At 43.1% G+C, this 16,980-nt stretch overlaps 1 protein-coding gene across 1 annotated transcript in view; it reads right to left on the bottom strand.

Moving 5' to 3' along the window:
• The window catches only part of LOC308065857 (protein mono-ADP-ribosyltransferase PARP12-like), a 29,012-nt gene that overhangs the window by 9,279 nt on the left and 2,753 nt on the right, over positions 1-16,980 (bottom strand). Inside the window, exons 2-10 of the mRNA XM_080392406.1 lie at positions 16,591-16,723; positions 10,989-11,244; positions 10,769-10,885; positions 10,330-10,404; positions 8,746-8,847; positions 5,812-5,935; positions 3,720-3,885; positions 975-1,095; positions 331-427 (exon numbers count right to left, since the gene is read on the bottom strand). Of these exons, the coding sequence (XP_080248532.1) occupies positions 331-427; positions 975-1,095; positions 3,720-3,885; positions 5,812-5,935; positions 8,746-8,847; positions 10,330-10,404; positions 10,769-10,885; positions 10,989-11,244; positions 16,591-16,723 (1,191 nt within the window). The remainder of the gene's footprint in view (positions 1-330; positions 428-974; positions 1,096-3,719; positions 3,886-5,811; positions 5,936-8,745; positions 8,848-10,329; positions 10,405-10,768; positions 10,886-10,988; positions 11,245-16,590; positions 16,724-16,980) is intronic.

Raw genomic sequence — 16,980 nt, 5'->3', positions numbered from 1 at the left:
CACAAAGAAACTGGGAAATGGCTTCAATCTGTTAACTGGGCTTTGCATGCTGCCACTCAGTTGTCACAGTCCTCTTTCACCTGCTTTTATAAGAAACCACTATCCATTGACAGTCCTGTGGATATGCTACCTGGAGTAGGATGTACCCCAGAAACCAGATGATGTACCAAGTTGGCAGTTTGTGAGAAAGCTTCTGTTCAGTCCAGTGGATATGGTTTCTTCTAACAACAGCTGCGTTCTTTGCACAATTACTGCCAGCACTGGCAGCCATTTTGCCTTCAAATTACTTCTGAAATACGAAAAAGCAACAATTTAAAGACCATCATTTACCCTTTCTTTATCTTCTGCACATCTTCAGAAGATACAAACTTTGGTCGTCTGCGGACCTGTCTTTGAGTTTTAAATGAGACGTTTGTCTGGATCATGTCTTGAGGAGAAAAGAGAAGGAAAAAGAAAGTAATGAATATATCTACAAGATGGGGTCATTAACTAACAATCATTCATTAACGAAAAATGCATATTCATTGTCACTTCTACCTGCTGAAGAAATGTTGCACAAAGCCTATGTAAGTTTCTTGTCCTCCCTGTAACCATTATTTAACCTCTGCCTATCTTGCTTGCTCCCTTGTCATTCGTGATCTTTAAACTACTCCAGCAGCACAGAAAGACACTTTTCATTTTTTACCATCCACAGGTTTAACTCACTTTACTTAAGGTTTGCTATAACTTTATGTGAAGACTATGCACCCTTTTTATTTCTGATCCAATGTAAATCTGGATAGTCAAGGAATAAGAGGGAAGGTTGCTTTTGTAAGGAATTTCCTCTGGGCCATCACTACCTTACTTCCCCTTCCAATAGGTAAATCTGGTACTGTTAGTAAAAGAGGTCATAGCTTCTAAAAGCTGGGAAAGCTTGCAAGTTAGTCTTTATAAAGCACTGCACAGTTGTGAATGAGAACCCTTAAAATGAGTACCTTTAAAATTGAGCTGGTAATGATGTGAGCCAGCCTGGAAATATATGGTGGAATCTGGATCTGCTAGATACAAATTCTCAATCACAGCAGAAGATGGCGAGTTCACACTATCCCCTTCTCCCTTTGGGGGGGTGGGGTGGGGGTGGGGGGAGGGGAAAGGGAAAAAAAAAAAAAAAAAAAAAAAAGAGAGAGAAGAGTAATGAGTAAACAGAGTCAGGACTAAACCCTGGATAACTAGTTCGGGTAGAGGGAAAGAAGAGGCAAAGAGCAGGATAAGAGGAATCTACCCAGAACCACCATGGCCCAAATTGAGATTACCGAACACTCATAACATACACACAAATACATAACTAGTAACAATGGACACACACGTGTCCCATCTAAATTTCTGTAATAAGTTGTACCGGTGTTGGCTGGGATAGAGTTAAATTTCTTCATAGCAGCTTGTATGGTGCTGTGTTTGGGATTTGTGCTGAAAACAGTGTCCATAGTTCAGGGATGTTTTCGTTACTGCCGAGAGGTGCTTAGACAGAGCCAAGGCCTCTTCTGCTTCCCACCCTGCCCCAGCAGCAAGCCGGCTGGGGGTGCGCAAGAGGCTGGGAGGGGACACAGCTAGGGCTGACCCCAACTGCCCAGGCGGGCATCCCATACCATATCATGTCAGCAATAAAAGCTGGGGGAAGAGGGAGGAAGGGGGGGGATGTTTACAGTGATGGCATTTGTCTTGCCAAGTAACGGTTACACATGACAGAGCCCAGCTTTCCCGGGGATGGCCGAACACCTGCCTGCCCATGGGAAGCGGTGAATTAATTCCTTGTTTTGCTTTGCTTGCGTGCGCAGCTATTGCTTTACCTATTAAACCATCTTTATCTCAGCTCCCAGGTTTTCCAACTTTCACCCTTCTGATTCTCTCTGCCACCCCACCAGGGGAGGGTGAGTGAGCAGCTGTGTGGTGCTTAGTTGCTGGCTGGGTGCAACAGATATGCTGAGCATCTTGATCAAACTTGTGTTAGTTTGGTTCAGGCTCCAAAGGAAGTAAAGGCCTAGGCCAGGGGTCCTTAAACTTTTTAACCAGGGGGCTGGCGCGTGGATGAAGTGGCAGGCAGTCACCTGCGGCTGCTTGGTTTCCCCCCCAACCCCCGGTGGGGGTGGGGGGTCTGTAAATACCAGGGGCCAGACTGAGGACCCTGGGGGGCCGTATCCAGCCCATGGGCCATAGTTTGAGGACCCTTGGCCTAGGCCATGACCGGGCCATGAGCTTCTCTAGTTCCAGCCTGTTCCCTGAAAACCCACACAGGAACAGGGTGACATGGTAAGCATTGATGCATGACCTTGGAAATAGGAACACCGATCATGCGATTAACACATGAATAGCAGGTGGTTCTTCCAAAACTAATTTGTCAAGGAACAAAGAAAGTTGAGGGTACAAGGAGTCTCATGCTTACCTTTTCCATCACATGTAATTTGATTATAAGCCAATCACTTTATTCCATAAATATGACAGCCTGAGCAAGCTTTTTACGAGCTCTTCCTGCCAAGGAGCAGGCTGCATAGCAGTGATCTCCCCTTGAGGCTGAGAGATCCCTTACCAGCTGCAGATCTTTGGTGACTGATATCATGCATAACTTTGTATTATAGTGTATAGGATTTTGTATTGGTAACTGAATTATTATTACATCCTCTGTGCAATAAGTAATAGAGTGAACCTCGCCATCGGACTTTGTTAAGTCTCACTATTACAACATCGTACTTCAATAAAACTACTTCTGCTGCTACCTTTGGCAGTGGTTCTTTAAACAGTCTAAAATCCCCCCGGCAACAAACCGGTGTAGTTGATATTCTGTATCTGCTCCACGACACCGGGGTTGAACCACGATGCAAGTATAATTTTCTAATGTGTGAAACAATGTAAAATATGAGGGTATGCTGACAGAGACACTTCCCATTTAAGCTGCCTACTGAAATCAAGGCTTACCATTGCCAGAGCCGCTATATCCATCATCTTTCCCTGGGTACTTTTCCATGTCCCTGGATTACTTTTGTGTTCTGCCATTTGTGCAGCTATACAGTAAACCAGATGGGGAAAACTCATCTGCCTTAGGGGAAGGAGAGATTCCTTATGGATTTCTTTTCCTGCATTTTTCAGATAAACCACTCTCTCATCAAAAAGGATTTGGCCACCCAAGGAAAAATGTAACACTTGATCTCCAAGAGCAGAACAATCCTTGCATGGCCAAGGAAGCTGGATAATACTTACAAGAGGGCCAAGACTAGTGCCTGAATAATATAAAAGACAATGTATCTCAACGACAGTGTAATCATATTAAATCTCTGTAGAAGCCATGGACAACTCCAAGAGGGGAACTGACTAGAGAATCCAGCACGCATCATCAAAAAAAGTCTGATCAACACAAGGTGAAAAAATGGAATTTTGTTTTCCTGCATTTGCAGGAAGGTCTTTGTCAGGAAAATAGTTATAACAAATCATCCAGGCACAAAGACAGATGACTGTACTTGAACGTCACTGCAAGGAGATAGGGCATGTTCCATCCCCTCGAGCCTGCAAATGATGCATTTTATTACATCATTTATGATCATCTGTAGTTTCACTCCCTTACTTGAAACTGTAAAACGCAAGCACAAGCATTTACTTAATTAGCCTTGCTGAGTAAAGGGGAGTGGGGGGAAGATAGATACTCCACACATCTATTCAGAGGAGATTCAAAGCACAGGATGTGGACTCACCTGTTCTCCATATTGAATCCACTGGCCTTGATCATTCTTCCAATACCAAATCCACTGTGTGGTCAATACAAATGTGGGTTTTGTGACTGACGATGGTGTGGAAAGGCGTCGAAGCAAAGAAGAGCAGCAAGTCATTGCCTGGAAGCTAATGTTCTTAGCTGCTATGCTGTAATGACAAATTCAGGTTTATTGCAGTTACAGTACATATTTTATCCTCTAATTTCCAGTTTAAGCTCGTGCAATTTTCTTTAATAAAGTGTGACTACCTCAACTTAATTAGGCCAGCAATAAGAGTATTTCCCACAGTGTGTGTGGCAGCTCTGAAAACTTTCCAGTTTTCAGAAAGGAACTGTGGCCTGTGAGACACTGAACGCCATCTCAATCACTAGCCAGATGTTGCACTGCCAGCTTTACAGACACTCTGGGGATACAGATTGGTATTTCTGCAATAAATAAGCATGGTCAGTTTTTCTCAGTACAAAAACAGAAATTGGTAAGCGTGTGACTGAGTTTGCCAGCAAAGACCTGCAGTTTATCAACTTTGTTCTTTTTCTATGGTTACAGAGGGTGCACTCACAGCTGTGAGTTCTGTAAATAGCATTCATCACTGGAGCCACCTGGGCTCTTAACCCTGGGAGGCCTGAAAAAATCAACTCCCAGGCAGAAAGACTTTGAAAGCAGCCTCCTCTTGGGAATCTTGTTTGGGATTTGCACCATCCAGCAGTGTAAGCAAGCCATAAATCAAAATCTGCTGACTGAAGAGGCACAGGCCAAAATGACTATACCATTTTACTGGGGCCAAACTCTGGGTCCCCTATGAATCCAGGTGGCTTACACTGGAGCTTTCAGAAAGAAGTTAAATGCATTCTCTTAAAAAAAAAAAATATTAAATTTGGGCTGCTTACAGAAGGGGCGTTTCATAAACTTTTTCTAGGAACATTATAGTTATTATTATAGATACTAGCTGTATTAGGAAAAGAATAGTCATAAAGAAGGACAAGCTTTGAAGGACAAGCTAAAAGGCCCAACTTAATTACGATAAATAAATTATGATTCACCATCTGAAGTAAGTTTTAAATGCAAGATAATGTTGTGTTGTTTTTAGAAGACAAAAATGGGGTGATATTTCCATGCAATCACTTTTACTTTTCTTTCTAAAAAGAAAAACTCTCATTTGTTTGTCACATCCTCCCAGATTCTGAGAAGCTCACTAATCAGAAGTTATGGAAGTCAGACATCTTTAGGAGGAAAACAGAGTTTTCCCTCGGGGTCTTGTGAGGAACCAACATATTGATAATTGCCTTAAACATTGCTTAGTGCAGAAATTCAAGTGGAACTGGTGCAAACTGTTCTGCCCACATCGGAGAGGATCTAAACCGAGTGGTTGCTGCAAAGTGAGCTGCTGCAGCCTGACCTGGTAACCACAAGGTGGTACAGGATGTCACGGCTGTAGGTCTTGCGAAGGAGAGATCTAGGTAGTGCTCCCTGGAAGAAACCTGTGGTGACAATAAGGCAACTGCTCATGCACACAGCAGGCGTTTCCTAAAGCTTTTGGGAGCACTCACCCCTCTCCTGACCACCAGTGAGGACCCCCTCTGACCACTGCTCACACCTTGAGCTTGCACAGACACAGACATGTACGTAGATGAGGCATCCTCTCAAGAGCATAAAACCTCAATCAGGTAGGACCACCACCACCAAGACACCCAGGGTGAAGAGGACCAACAGGACACCGCTGGATCCACAGGTGGTGATACCTCTTTTTTTCCCCCCATTCTCTTCTCCTCTCCTCTCTTTCTTTTTATTTAATAGTGACCAGATGTAAGTAAAAACACGTGGCACAGGACTTGCTTATACTTACACAGCTCAAGTAAACCCCATTGAGCTATCACATTTAACCGCATGCCTTGTATTTCGTATTAATAAATCATAAAACTGGCTGGTTGGCATCATTTCACCTTAATTCAGTCCAAGGGTATCACTGACTTGGTTGTTGGTCCCAAAGGGAGGGAGGCCATCCTAAACAACCCCTTTTGGATTGCAACAGTTCTCAACAACATTACTCGAAGCAAGCAGTCCAGCATCACTATACCTGAGGATTTTTGGGTCACAATAGGCCTTTTCAATTTCCTCCATCATGGAAAGGTCATTCCAGGCGATTCCATCATATACCTGCCATCGATATGGCAAATGATAATGAACAAATTTGCATTTATCTGAAATGAGATCAGACACAGTCAAGAGCTCTGCAACCATAACACAGAGAGCAAGATGAGGGGGAGGGGAGGGGAAAGGAACAAGCATTTTTTACACTCCGGCTTTATCTCCTGGGATTTGGTATGAGCAATAAAGACAGAGTGCTGAAATTGAAATAATGTTGAAAAATTGGGTGTGTTTCTCCAGTCTTATCCAGAAAAGCAATATAAGCTTTCATACTGCCAAATATATTTTAAAGAAACCACAACCTTCCCTTTGCCAAGATACAACATCGGCAGCTGGGAGAGCAGTGCCACAGATAAGAAGAGTGTGTCTGTGTGTCACACCACCATGTTTCTCAGCTGTAGAAAGTCTAGTCTACACATCACATAAGCACTCTCATATATTTTGTTCTCTCTTTCCCTTAGAACTTCGGGGTGATTACCTGAATGTTTCTTTTAGGCTCAGCCCAACAAATAAGGCAGCATAAAGGACTGCAATACTCCACAGAACATCCCCCAAGAGGGACCCTACACTCACACCTGAACAGGTGGCACACTGCCCTACTAGCAAGACTGCTACACCCTGTTGGAATTGATGCTTTGCTTCTCAGAAAATGGGAAGCAGCAATTTCTGATTGATTTGCATGCAAGACCTGCAGAGTGCTGTATACCCTTCACACAAGAAGAGGAAGACTTTGGTTTGTTTTTTTTTTAAATCATCTATGTTTTCAATGCACATATATCTGCATGTTTGAGTTGAGACCTGCTAAACACCTAGCATGTGTGCATGCTGCTGGATACAGGCAGAGGTTGACCTCCAGGCCTCCCGGTCCCAGTACACTCCACATCCAAGCGTGGACCAAACCCCTTATTTACAAGTTCTGAGACAAACATGACCTGGCAAAGCATGTCAACTCTCCAACCGTTATTTCAGTTTAGCTGTTTGGTGGTCACAGTATAGCTGCTTTGAACCTGACCTCCACAGCTAGCACATGGGCATACCATTCACATTATGCACGTCCAAAAGTTCATAAACTTAAGCCTCAAGCCTGGTCCCAAAGAAGGACAGTCTGAGAAATGTGATACAAGGCTAGAGTAGCTGCTGCACAGGCAGAGCCAAAAGGAGTTTCACCATTCCTGACCTCTGATGTATTTGACTACAGAACACATGGAAACTAACCCTGGTTATGAAGACAACAGTGTCATTCACTCTTTTCTTCCTTTTTTTTGTAAACATGGCTGAAGTGCACCCATCTTGAAAGCACTATGCTTAAATTAACATGACAAGCTGTAGACAAAATCACACTTGGTCTCCCTTGGCCAGATCTCATTTCTGTGATCCATAGAATACTCATAAAAGAGATAATTTACTTTTTGAAGTACTGTCTCTCTTCAAAGTAACAATTAAGAAAAGGTATTATCAACGCCTAAAGTAATTTACTCATCTGCCTTTCAGAAAAGGAGCTTCTTACAGGAGACCTGCACCAGAACACAGACCCCTCTACGGAAATACTCAATACACACAAACAGAATCACCAGTTACCACGCAACTTATTGTCCACATCCTAAGTGAAAGCAAACAGTCTGATCTAATTTAAGTGGATCTTCTACCAAGACCAGGTGGTCAGGTGTAGTCCTTTAGAAAGTGACTGGACAAGCTCAGTGATGGAAAATCTCATGGTACCTCCTTATAACCAGAGCCTAACTGTTAAGGAATATTGGACTGAAACTGTCTGGAGTTAACTGTTTAGCGTTAGCAGCTAGATTTGCAGAAGCCTTAGGCTGCAAGCTGTGAACTTTCACCTAGATATGCTGAAACTTTTGCTTATTTAAGTAAAAGGAGGCCCCAGAGCTGGTTTGCGCCAGGAGATAAGGAAGTAAGGAAGACAACTACCCCCACCAGCAGAAACTGCAACCTCCAAGATAACAGAAAGATCTGCCTAGAGACAATAACAAGACTCAACAAAGAACAAGGAGACCCAAGTCGCTAATATTATTATTGGACCAAACTGTCACGTGAGGTGGGAAAACTGAGATTGTAAGGGTATAATTGCCCAGGAATTTCTTTGTTCAGGGTCCCTGTCTCAAGACACCCAGCTCGAGCTGCATCTTGCTGCTGTACTGAATGAATAAATGAATTAAGATTTTGCCTGAGACTCTTCTTTGGGATACCCAGGATGAAGAAACTTCTTCAACATTAACTTGGGGGATTAAGCAACTGTTCAGTGACAGCCTCTCAATACAATTGTTTATACTTATATTTTTCTCCCAGACCTTTGTTATTGGCCACTACCACATAGATGATGGACTAGATTTATCTTTAGCTTAGCTGGTACAACTACTGTGTTTTCTCAAGACATTTTAACACCTTGGATCACTTTTTAAAGGATTTAATGGGGGAGAGTATGGCTATTATCTGACGTACATAGGATACAGCAGGAATAAAGGATGACATATTGTTAACAGTTGTCAATGATGACAGCAAAAGGCCAGCTCTTAAATCAACCTAATAGTTACAGAAAGCATAACATCTAACATTTGAAGGGGTTTTGCCACAGAAACATACCCAAAGCCCCCATCAACGGGGATGAAATAGGCCATCGATGGATCATCTAGAGGGGAAAGAGTTTAAGTGTATCCACTTGACTTTCCACCGATTACGTTTGTAATTCTGAAAGTGTTTATTAGTGACAAAGTGAAACAAAGTGAATGAGAACACACCATCGTCACTGCCACTCCACGCGCCACCACCAGTCCGAGCTGTTGAGCGGGGAGTGCCTCTGCAGACACTGCTTCCCAAAGACAACGTTACTATTTACAAAGCTTACCTTTATGTTTGCAGTACTTCCAGACATAGAACACACATATGTCATCATGCTTCTCTTCTTTGTCATCCTTTGAAGCTTTAACAGAGGAACTGTCTTTTTTACCTAAAGGAAAGAACACATCAGTCCTTATTTTTGCCTTACCAAAATACAGCTCTAAGAGAAAGACACTGCATTTGGTATTTCATCCAAGAAATAACAAGGAGTTGACTGCAGTAGCCAAGTCAAGCATTTTCAGAATCTATCTCCAGTACAGCTCACCACATGAGTTAGGCCTTTGTGGCTGACCAATAAACCCTGACAGTGGAAGAAAACTCAGTGGAGATGGGCAAGGGTGATATACCCATGAAGCTCAGAGACACACTGTGTGGCTGACCGTGGCTGTTGCAACGAAGTTCATCTCAACACAAAGGGACCAGAGGGTGGCCTTTGCTGTAGATAAATGGCTATGTCAGTTGAATGGATCAGCAAGTGGTGTAAATGTTTCTCCCCAGGTCAACCAGACCAGTATGGGCAGAGCGAATACAGGGCGGCTCAGCCCAACACAGGGGTATAAAAACTAAACAAGTAACAAAAGAGTTTTGAAGAGAGCAATGGGGTTGAGCTGACTTCAACCCATGTATTCCTTCCTGGGGACTGGGAACACCCAGTGTCAGAATGGTGAGCATATTATACAGACCTGTAATGGGAATCACATTAGTATTCTGATTGAACTGTGTGTTGCAATTGCTATGTTTTGGTAAGTGTAACTTAACATTTGTATTTTTTCATCTGTGTATTTTGCATTAGCTTGCTATATCAGAAATCTCATTAATCTGGGCTTGGCTAGGATAGAGTGAATTTTCTTCATAGCAGCTCATATGATGCTGGTTTAGATTTTTGACAAAAACAATGTTGATAATATAGTGATGCCCAAACTTGTGCTGAAGTGTTTGCACAGCATCAAAGCCTTTTCTGTTCCTTGCCCTGCTCCCCCAGTGAATAGACTTAGGGGGTGCATAATAGATTGGGAGGGGCCACAACCGGGCAGAAGACCCAAACTAATCAAAGAAATATTGCATACCACGTAGCATTATGCTCAGCAATAAAAGGAATAAAAGGGAGTTTTAGGAGGGCTAGCTATCTTTCGCTCGGGAACTGGCTGGGCATCAGCCCATCCATGGGAGGTGGTGAGTGATTGCCTTCGCATACTCATTTTGCTTTGTTTTCTTCTTTCTTCTTCCACCTCCACGACCCACCCCCCCCCCATCTTGACCCTCAAGTTTTATTGCTTCAATTCTGTCTTTCCTCTTCCCCTGTCCCACTGGGGGTTGGGAAAAAGTGAGGAAGTGGCTGTGTGATGCCCAAATGCCCACCAGAACAGTACAGAGATCAATCCCAGACTACTCCCGATTGTGCTGCACAATTTTTGGGCAGAAATCTCAACACTCCTCCACAGGCTGTCCAGTACTATGCCTTTCAGCATATGGTAGGGAAAGCACATAAGCTGCACACTCTGACTGCCACAGGGAGCTGTAGGGTTCTGTGAAACCAAATTCCAACAAGAACCGCTGACCTCAAGACTGGAGGGTTAGAAACAATCCATACCTTTGTCTTTACTTCCAGTTCCTGCTGGCAACTGCTGTTGGCTCTGACCAGGTCTGACCACATTGCTATTGGAACCTGCATGAGAAGTCTGAATGAATAGCACTGCCAGGCCAGAAGCTCAGCTAGCTGGCAACATCTTAATTTATGTGTTGAGGATTATGTCCCTCACACATATAATTTTCCACTGGCGCTCTGCTGCCGATACAACAGATCAGCAACAACAGTTACAAATCCCAGCTAGTCACCATTACCAGCAGCCACTCAATAGCGATTTTGCATACAGTAATACAGCTCTCCCTCGCACACAACTTGGCCATGACTTACTCCATTCCTGAAAGCAGATCAACAGCAGAAGGGAAAAGAGACATACTTGTTGTAAGAGGGGAAATAGGAAAGCTGATTCCACATGGAAACAGTTGGAACTCATCTAGATATTTACCTTCTAAAGGTGGCACATGCAGTGTGGAGTCCACTGTTTGTGAAGGTATCTTCAGTTCTTTACTCCTTGCAACTGCTGTTTTTTTCAGTAAGTTATCTCTTGGTTTGTGGTTGTGTGCTGAAAGCACAGAAAGGACAATGGGGTTTAGCTGCGAGGTAAGGAAAGAACAGCTTCTATCTCTATCAAATCTAGAATCCTATTAAAACCCAGTGTTTCTTACCACTTCTCCCCTTCTTCAGTTCCTCGTTGAATTCCACGTGCTTGTGATCACATATAGTCTGGATGTTTGAAGCTATGTCTGCATCAATGCCTCCAGTTTTCAACACTCTCAATGCATCGGTATCTAAGAGGTTATGGGACCTCTTGCATAACAAAAATCTACATTCCCCTTGGAGAAAGTGTCGACAAATATGAAGCTTGTTGCAGTAGTTTTGCTGGTTGCAGACACCATCCTTTCTGTTGTAAAACTGGCAGACCTAGAAGTGGGGAAGACCGACAGAATATGAAATAGAAAAGCACATTAGAATCAGTAACTTCTTTCTTTGTTCTATAGGCATGCAGCTTTAACATCAGAAAAACTATGACTAAAAGGCATTCGTTCATTGTGACTTCTTTAATCTGGACAGGTTTCTTGCACAGAAGAGCAGGCATTTTCAGCTGCCTCACGCATTTTCAGTTTTCAGGTTGTGCAGAGGTCTTTCTCCAAGAAAAAGACAATCCAACAAGCATTCATTTTTGGCACTCCTCAGCAAGACAGTTGCACAACAACTGACTGTTTTACAGTTATTTTATTAAAAAATCCCAAAACAAAAGTGAAACAAAACCATAACAGAGAACAAAGAACAAGTGTCTCCATAAAAGCATGTATACTGTGTCAAATGAGGTATTTCACGGAACTGAAACTGCATTTGCACTTCCTATTTATAAAGCTTATTTTGCATTGAAGACTTGGATGTCTAAAAAATGAAAAGAATAATGCTTCGAGATTAGAGTGCATATGGAAAAAGAAATGCATTCTTAATTCCTCCGCTCACCAAAAAAAAAGAGATATGCAGTGAACTGGACGCAGGGAACAAATCACACACCAAACTTTCATACTACCCACCAAGCACCACAGCAACAATTCTGCCCCCACAGCACAGAAGAGCAGCCTGTACCAAGCAAGCTGCTTGGACGAGGACCTACAGCTCTCTGGCAGACAGCCCCAACATCACACCAGAACTGTCACAGATCCCCTTCCAATCCTTTTCCGAGCAAAAGCGACAGTTTTTATTCTGTGTTGCAACTGAATATATAGAGATTTATATATCAACTAGGGAATTAAAGATTTCTGAGATAACAGTGTTTAAAAGAGTGAAAAATCAGGCCAGTTTCAACTGCAAGACAACTCTACTGGATTCATACCCATTAATGATACCCATTGCCAAAGGCAAGTTCCTCATTGCTACTGGTCAGTATCATGTACAGAATGAGGTGGGAGCATACAAAGCCACAGAACTGATGTAATTTCAGCAAGCCCTGATGGCTACTATCCTTGATGATTTTTAGCCTCTGAGGGAAGCAGAAACCAAAGGGAAGTTGTCTTCTTTCTTCCCCATCTTCCTCTGTCATTGTGAAGGCTTTATGCCCCAAAGAATGCTCTCATTTGCTTTTGACATCTTATTTTGAGGATCTGGACTTGTCCTGGTTTTATTTGTTCTACTGGATTATTCTGCTTCCATCACATACCCTTTCTGACTGCTCTGCATTAGTTTTAGTAAAACCTAGCTGATTTTGCTTCTACATGTTTTTCTGCGCCCTGTTAGTGCAACTGTATCACAACTTCCCATTTACTCCTCTGCAATTATGGCTATTATTTATCTATTTAAGCTTAGCTGCATCACAAAATGCTATCAGTGACGGTACAATCTGTTATGTGCCCATGCAAAGTGCTGGCAGCAGCAATGGCCCCTGTGAGAAGCAGCCAGAGGCTGCCCCGTGCCAGACACAGCCAGCTCCAACAGACCCACGGCAGGACACAGCCGAGCTCATCAGCCAAGCTGGTGGCACCTCTGGGAAAACATATTTAGGAAAGGGCAAGATGCTGCATGGTATTGAGAGAGGTGGTGTGGAAAGTGTGAGAAACAGCCCTGCAGACACCCAGGTGAGAAGGAAGGAGAGGTGGTGCTGCACATGCCAGAGCAGATTCCCCTGCAGGGCCACCTACAGCCAGCTGCCCAGAACCATAAACAGATGGCCTTTGAATATCTCCAAGTGAGGAGACTCCACAACCTCTCCGGGCAACCTGTGCCACTGCTCAGTCACCCACACAGAAAAAAGCATTTCCTTATGTTCAGAGGGAATCTCCTGTGTTTCAGTTTGTGCCCATCACCTCTGGTCCTGGCCAGCACTGAAGAGAGCCTGACTCTATCCTCTCTACACCCTCCCCTTCAGGTGTTTGCAAACATTGATGAGATTACTCTGAGCCTTCTCCTGGCTGAACAGACCCATCTCTCTCAGCCTTTTCCAATGTGAAATATGTTCCGGTCCCTTCAATATCTTAGTGGCGCTTCACTGAATTCTTTCCAGTAGCTCCATCATGCTCTTGTACTGGCAAAACGAATTCTACAAAATGAATTTTGGACCCATTTTCAGCTAATGTAGTGGGCTGCTGTGGAAGACATTGTAACAAGGAGAGAGCAAATCTAGGCAGTTTACCTGTAGGCCTTGGCTGCTGAGGCCCATACATTATCATTAGTGACAGCCACAGAATGACTGCACATACCATGCCATTAGCATGAACTGCCTTTAACAATACCATAATACTCTTTAATGGTAACTCTACTCTTTAACTCTTAACTGTACATACTCTTTGTAAGAGCTTGATCCTATAGAAATACAGAAAAGCACAGTGCTCTCAGTAAACTTCAATATACCATCAGAATATTTAGTTTTACACAGATAGAAGACAGATAGCTTGGGGTTTTTGGTTCAGGTTTGTTTGGGGTTTTTTTCCAACAGAATACTATAAAAATGTGAAGAACAACAAGGGTGCTGAACCTCACCATGGATGGGAATTATGCACAGCAAGCTACGGTCCTACCAGAGAGGTCTCACTGATACTGTGTTGTCAGAAGTTCCCACATAACATTTCTTCTCATTATAACCTTTAGTAGCAACAAGCTATCATCTCGAGCATCACATGCCTTTGTTGTGGTTTAACCTCAGCTGGTGACTAAGTACCTCACAGCTCACTCCCCACCCCCTCCACAGTGGAATGGGAAAGAGAATCAGGAAGGAATTTAAACCTTGAGGGCTGAGATAAAAAACAACTTAATAATTAAAAAGAAAAAAACAACCACAACCCAGTAATAGTAACAATTATAAGGAAAAGGAAGGAGAAGAATGAAATCCAAAAGGGAAGGGAGGAAAGAGAACAAGTGATACACAATTTCATTGCTCACCACCCACTGACTGATGCCCAGCCAGTCCCCAACCAGCGATCAGCAGGCACCAGCCAATTCCCCCCAGTTTCTGTACTCAGCATGACATTCAGTGGTATGGAATATCCCTTTGGCCAGTCTGGGTCAGCTGTCCTGGCTGTGTCCCCTCCCAGTTTCTTGTGCCTCTCCAGCCCTCTCACTGGCAGGGCCTGAGGAACTGAGAAGTCTTTGAGGTGGTATAAAAATTACCTAGCAACAACTAAAAACATCTGGTATCAACATTATTCTCACACCAGATCCAGAACACATGCAGCACTGCACCAACTACTAGGAAAAAGATTAACTCTACCCCAGCTGAAACCAGGATGCTTTTATTAGTGAGACCCAACCTGCCAATGCAAAGAAATTATTCACCTACTCCATAATTTTGGGTCACTCATCTTTCTCTCCTTCATTTTCTGAACTTTGTCCAAGGAGAATGTGGAAAGGCTTATCACCTACAGAGCACTCTAAGATCTATGTATCAAGAACATATGCAAGTGCTAGGTGTCCTGTTTTGGGCTGGGAAAGAGTTGATTTTGCTCCTAGTAGCTGGTGCAGTGCCGTGCTATGTTTTGGATTTAGTACGAGAATAATGTTGATAACACACTGATATGTCAGTTGTTGCTAAGTAATACTTTGACTAAGTCCAGGACTTTTCAGTTTCCTGTGCACAAGAAGCTGGGAGGGAGCAGAGCCAGGACAGCTGACCCAAGTATATAATACATGCTGAGTATACAAACTGGGGAGAGTCGACCAGGGCCTGCTGATGGCTGCGAAGGTGAAGGAAAGTGTAAAACCTCTTGATTTTGGGGTGCTGTTGTGGTTTTTTTACCTTCCACCCCTGACCCCAGGACACAGAAGACCAAAGTTTCCTCTTGCTCAAGAGCTTTGTACGTGTCATTTGTCAGCACACACACAGCTAGTCAGCTTTTCTGAGTCAGAAACAGCCAAGTCGGCTTTCACACCCCTCTTCCCAGCTCTCAGGTTTATGAATGGCCTGCATCCATCACCATTTTCTGTTGTTTCTGCTATTTTACTCCATAATAGCAGTTAAGGTGCTCAATTAGAGGTAATTAATGATGCCTGCCAGTGGTGAGGGCTGAACAGATCTATAGATAAGAGCTTAAGAATAATAACAATCAATGACAGTTGCTACTGTCTGCTCATTACTGAAAGCAATTAAACAAGAAAAACTTAAGTTTTAGATGCAGCTGAGTTGGAAAAAGATATTAATCCTCCTTGCTTATCACCACCATACTCCTTGAATATGCCAGTGTTGTAAAATATGTTTTGCTAACAACAACAACAACGAAAAGATCTATTTTGTCAAAGCCCAGCACTGTCACAGCAGGGAACAAGAAAACAATAGAACTGTTATGCCAGCAGCTCTGTGGAGATTATAACCTCCAAAAGGCAAGAGTAATGGGCATTACTCTGGTAATTTCTTAACCAGGAACAGCTGTAACCATAACAGGATATTCTTGGTTTTGAAACAATCATACCTTGAAGATAGTATTGCCCTGATACACACATGCAGAACCAGAATGGATTGTTCAGCCAAGTTTAACAAAATCAATGACTTGCACATGAACCGGACAAAGGTTGCTTCACAGAAAATTAGTGCACAAAAAACTCAGTGCACTCTGGGAGGGGCAAGTCTTAAACAAAACTGACTGCAGGCATTGGTCATTTTCTCTGATTTTTCTCATCCCCTATATCCTCAGGCACAAAAATGTGCAGGCCTGCGTAGGCTGGAAAAGGAAAACGGCCCTTGCTTCCTAGTCTCCATCATCTCTTGGAGAAGAGCCAACAAACTGGGTTTTGGTCAGGCCTTTCATCCTATAAGCACGTATAATTATTGTGATCTTTCACCTCCATCTAGCTTACCTCACTGTCTGTAAGTCTCCGGTGAAGTTGCTGACTTTTTTTGTTTGCTTGTTTTGAGCAACTTTATGGCTATCTTGTTGGGCTAAGAGGAGTGGCACACAGAACAGGCTGCAGCCTTGCTGTCCACTTCCTGCTGTCAGGCGGCAGGTCTTCTGCTGACAAGTCATAGATGACACAGTCTTATCCAGGTGCAAGCCTTCTGGTATTTACGTAAGCAACACACTCCTCAGCATTTAACAGTTTTGTTGATGTTATTTCTTTTTGGGTTTAAGTACATGGCACCTTCATAACCCTGGCTCTAAACTGTTTCTTTTGGTGCTTTCACACACAGCCTTTCCCATTCATCCTAATCTTGATAGTACCGTCACACATCTTAACAGCTTGAAATAGAGATCGAAACTCCACATTCTCTCTTGCGCTCTCCCATTCCTAATTAAGAAAAATTTCTCTTAAGAAATCAGTACAACTCACATCAGGGAGGAGGAAAGGATCATTTTGGAGGAGGAGGACTCGCAGCTCATTCTCCTCAAGGCCAGATAACTCATGGGTCTTTAGAACTTTTCTGTTCTCAGCACTGATGATGTCGTGCGAGTACTTACAAGACCTGCAAGAAAACACACAGAAATATCAATGTTTACTTCTTCAGTCAAGTTGATTTAAAGAAGAACCTCAAATAATGTGCAACTTGGGAAAAGACATGGAAAGAAAGGTACTTTAGCAAAAGTCTCTGTGAATATTTAGGTCTCTGTAACTAGCTAGAGAATGGACCAAACAGCACAACAACTCGGTGAAATATATTGCGTTATTATCCCCATTTTGATGTGGCCAGACTACTTTTAAGAAAGCTAGGACCCCAGGTTT

This window comes from Falco punctatus (assembly GCF_963210335.1).
Source record: "Falco punctatus genome assembly, chromosome: 6".
NCBI classification, from domain to species: domain Eukaryota; kingdom Metazoa; phylum Chordata; class Aves; order Falconiformes; family Falconidae; genus Falco; species Falco punctatus.
Note: the sequence above shows the minus strand (reverse complement) of the source record. Positions and strands in the feature narration are given on the sequence as shown.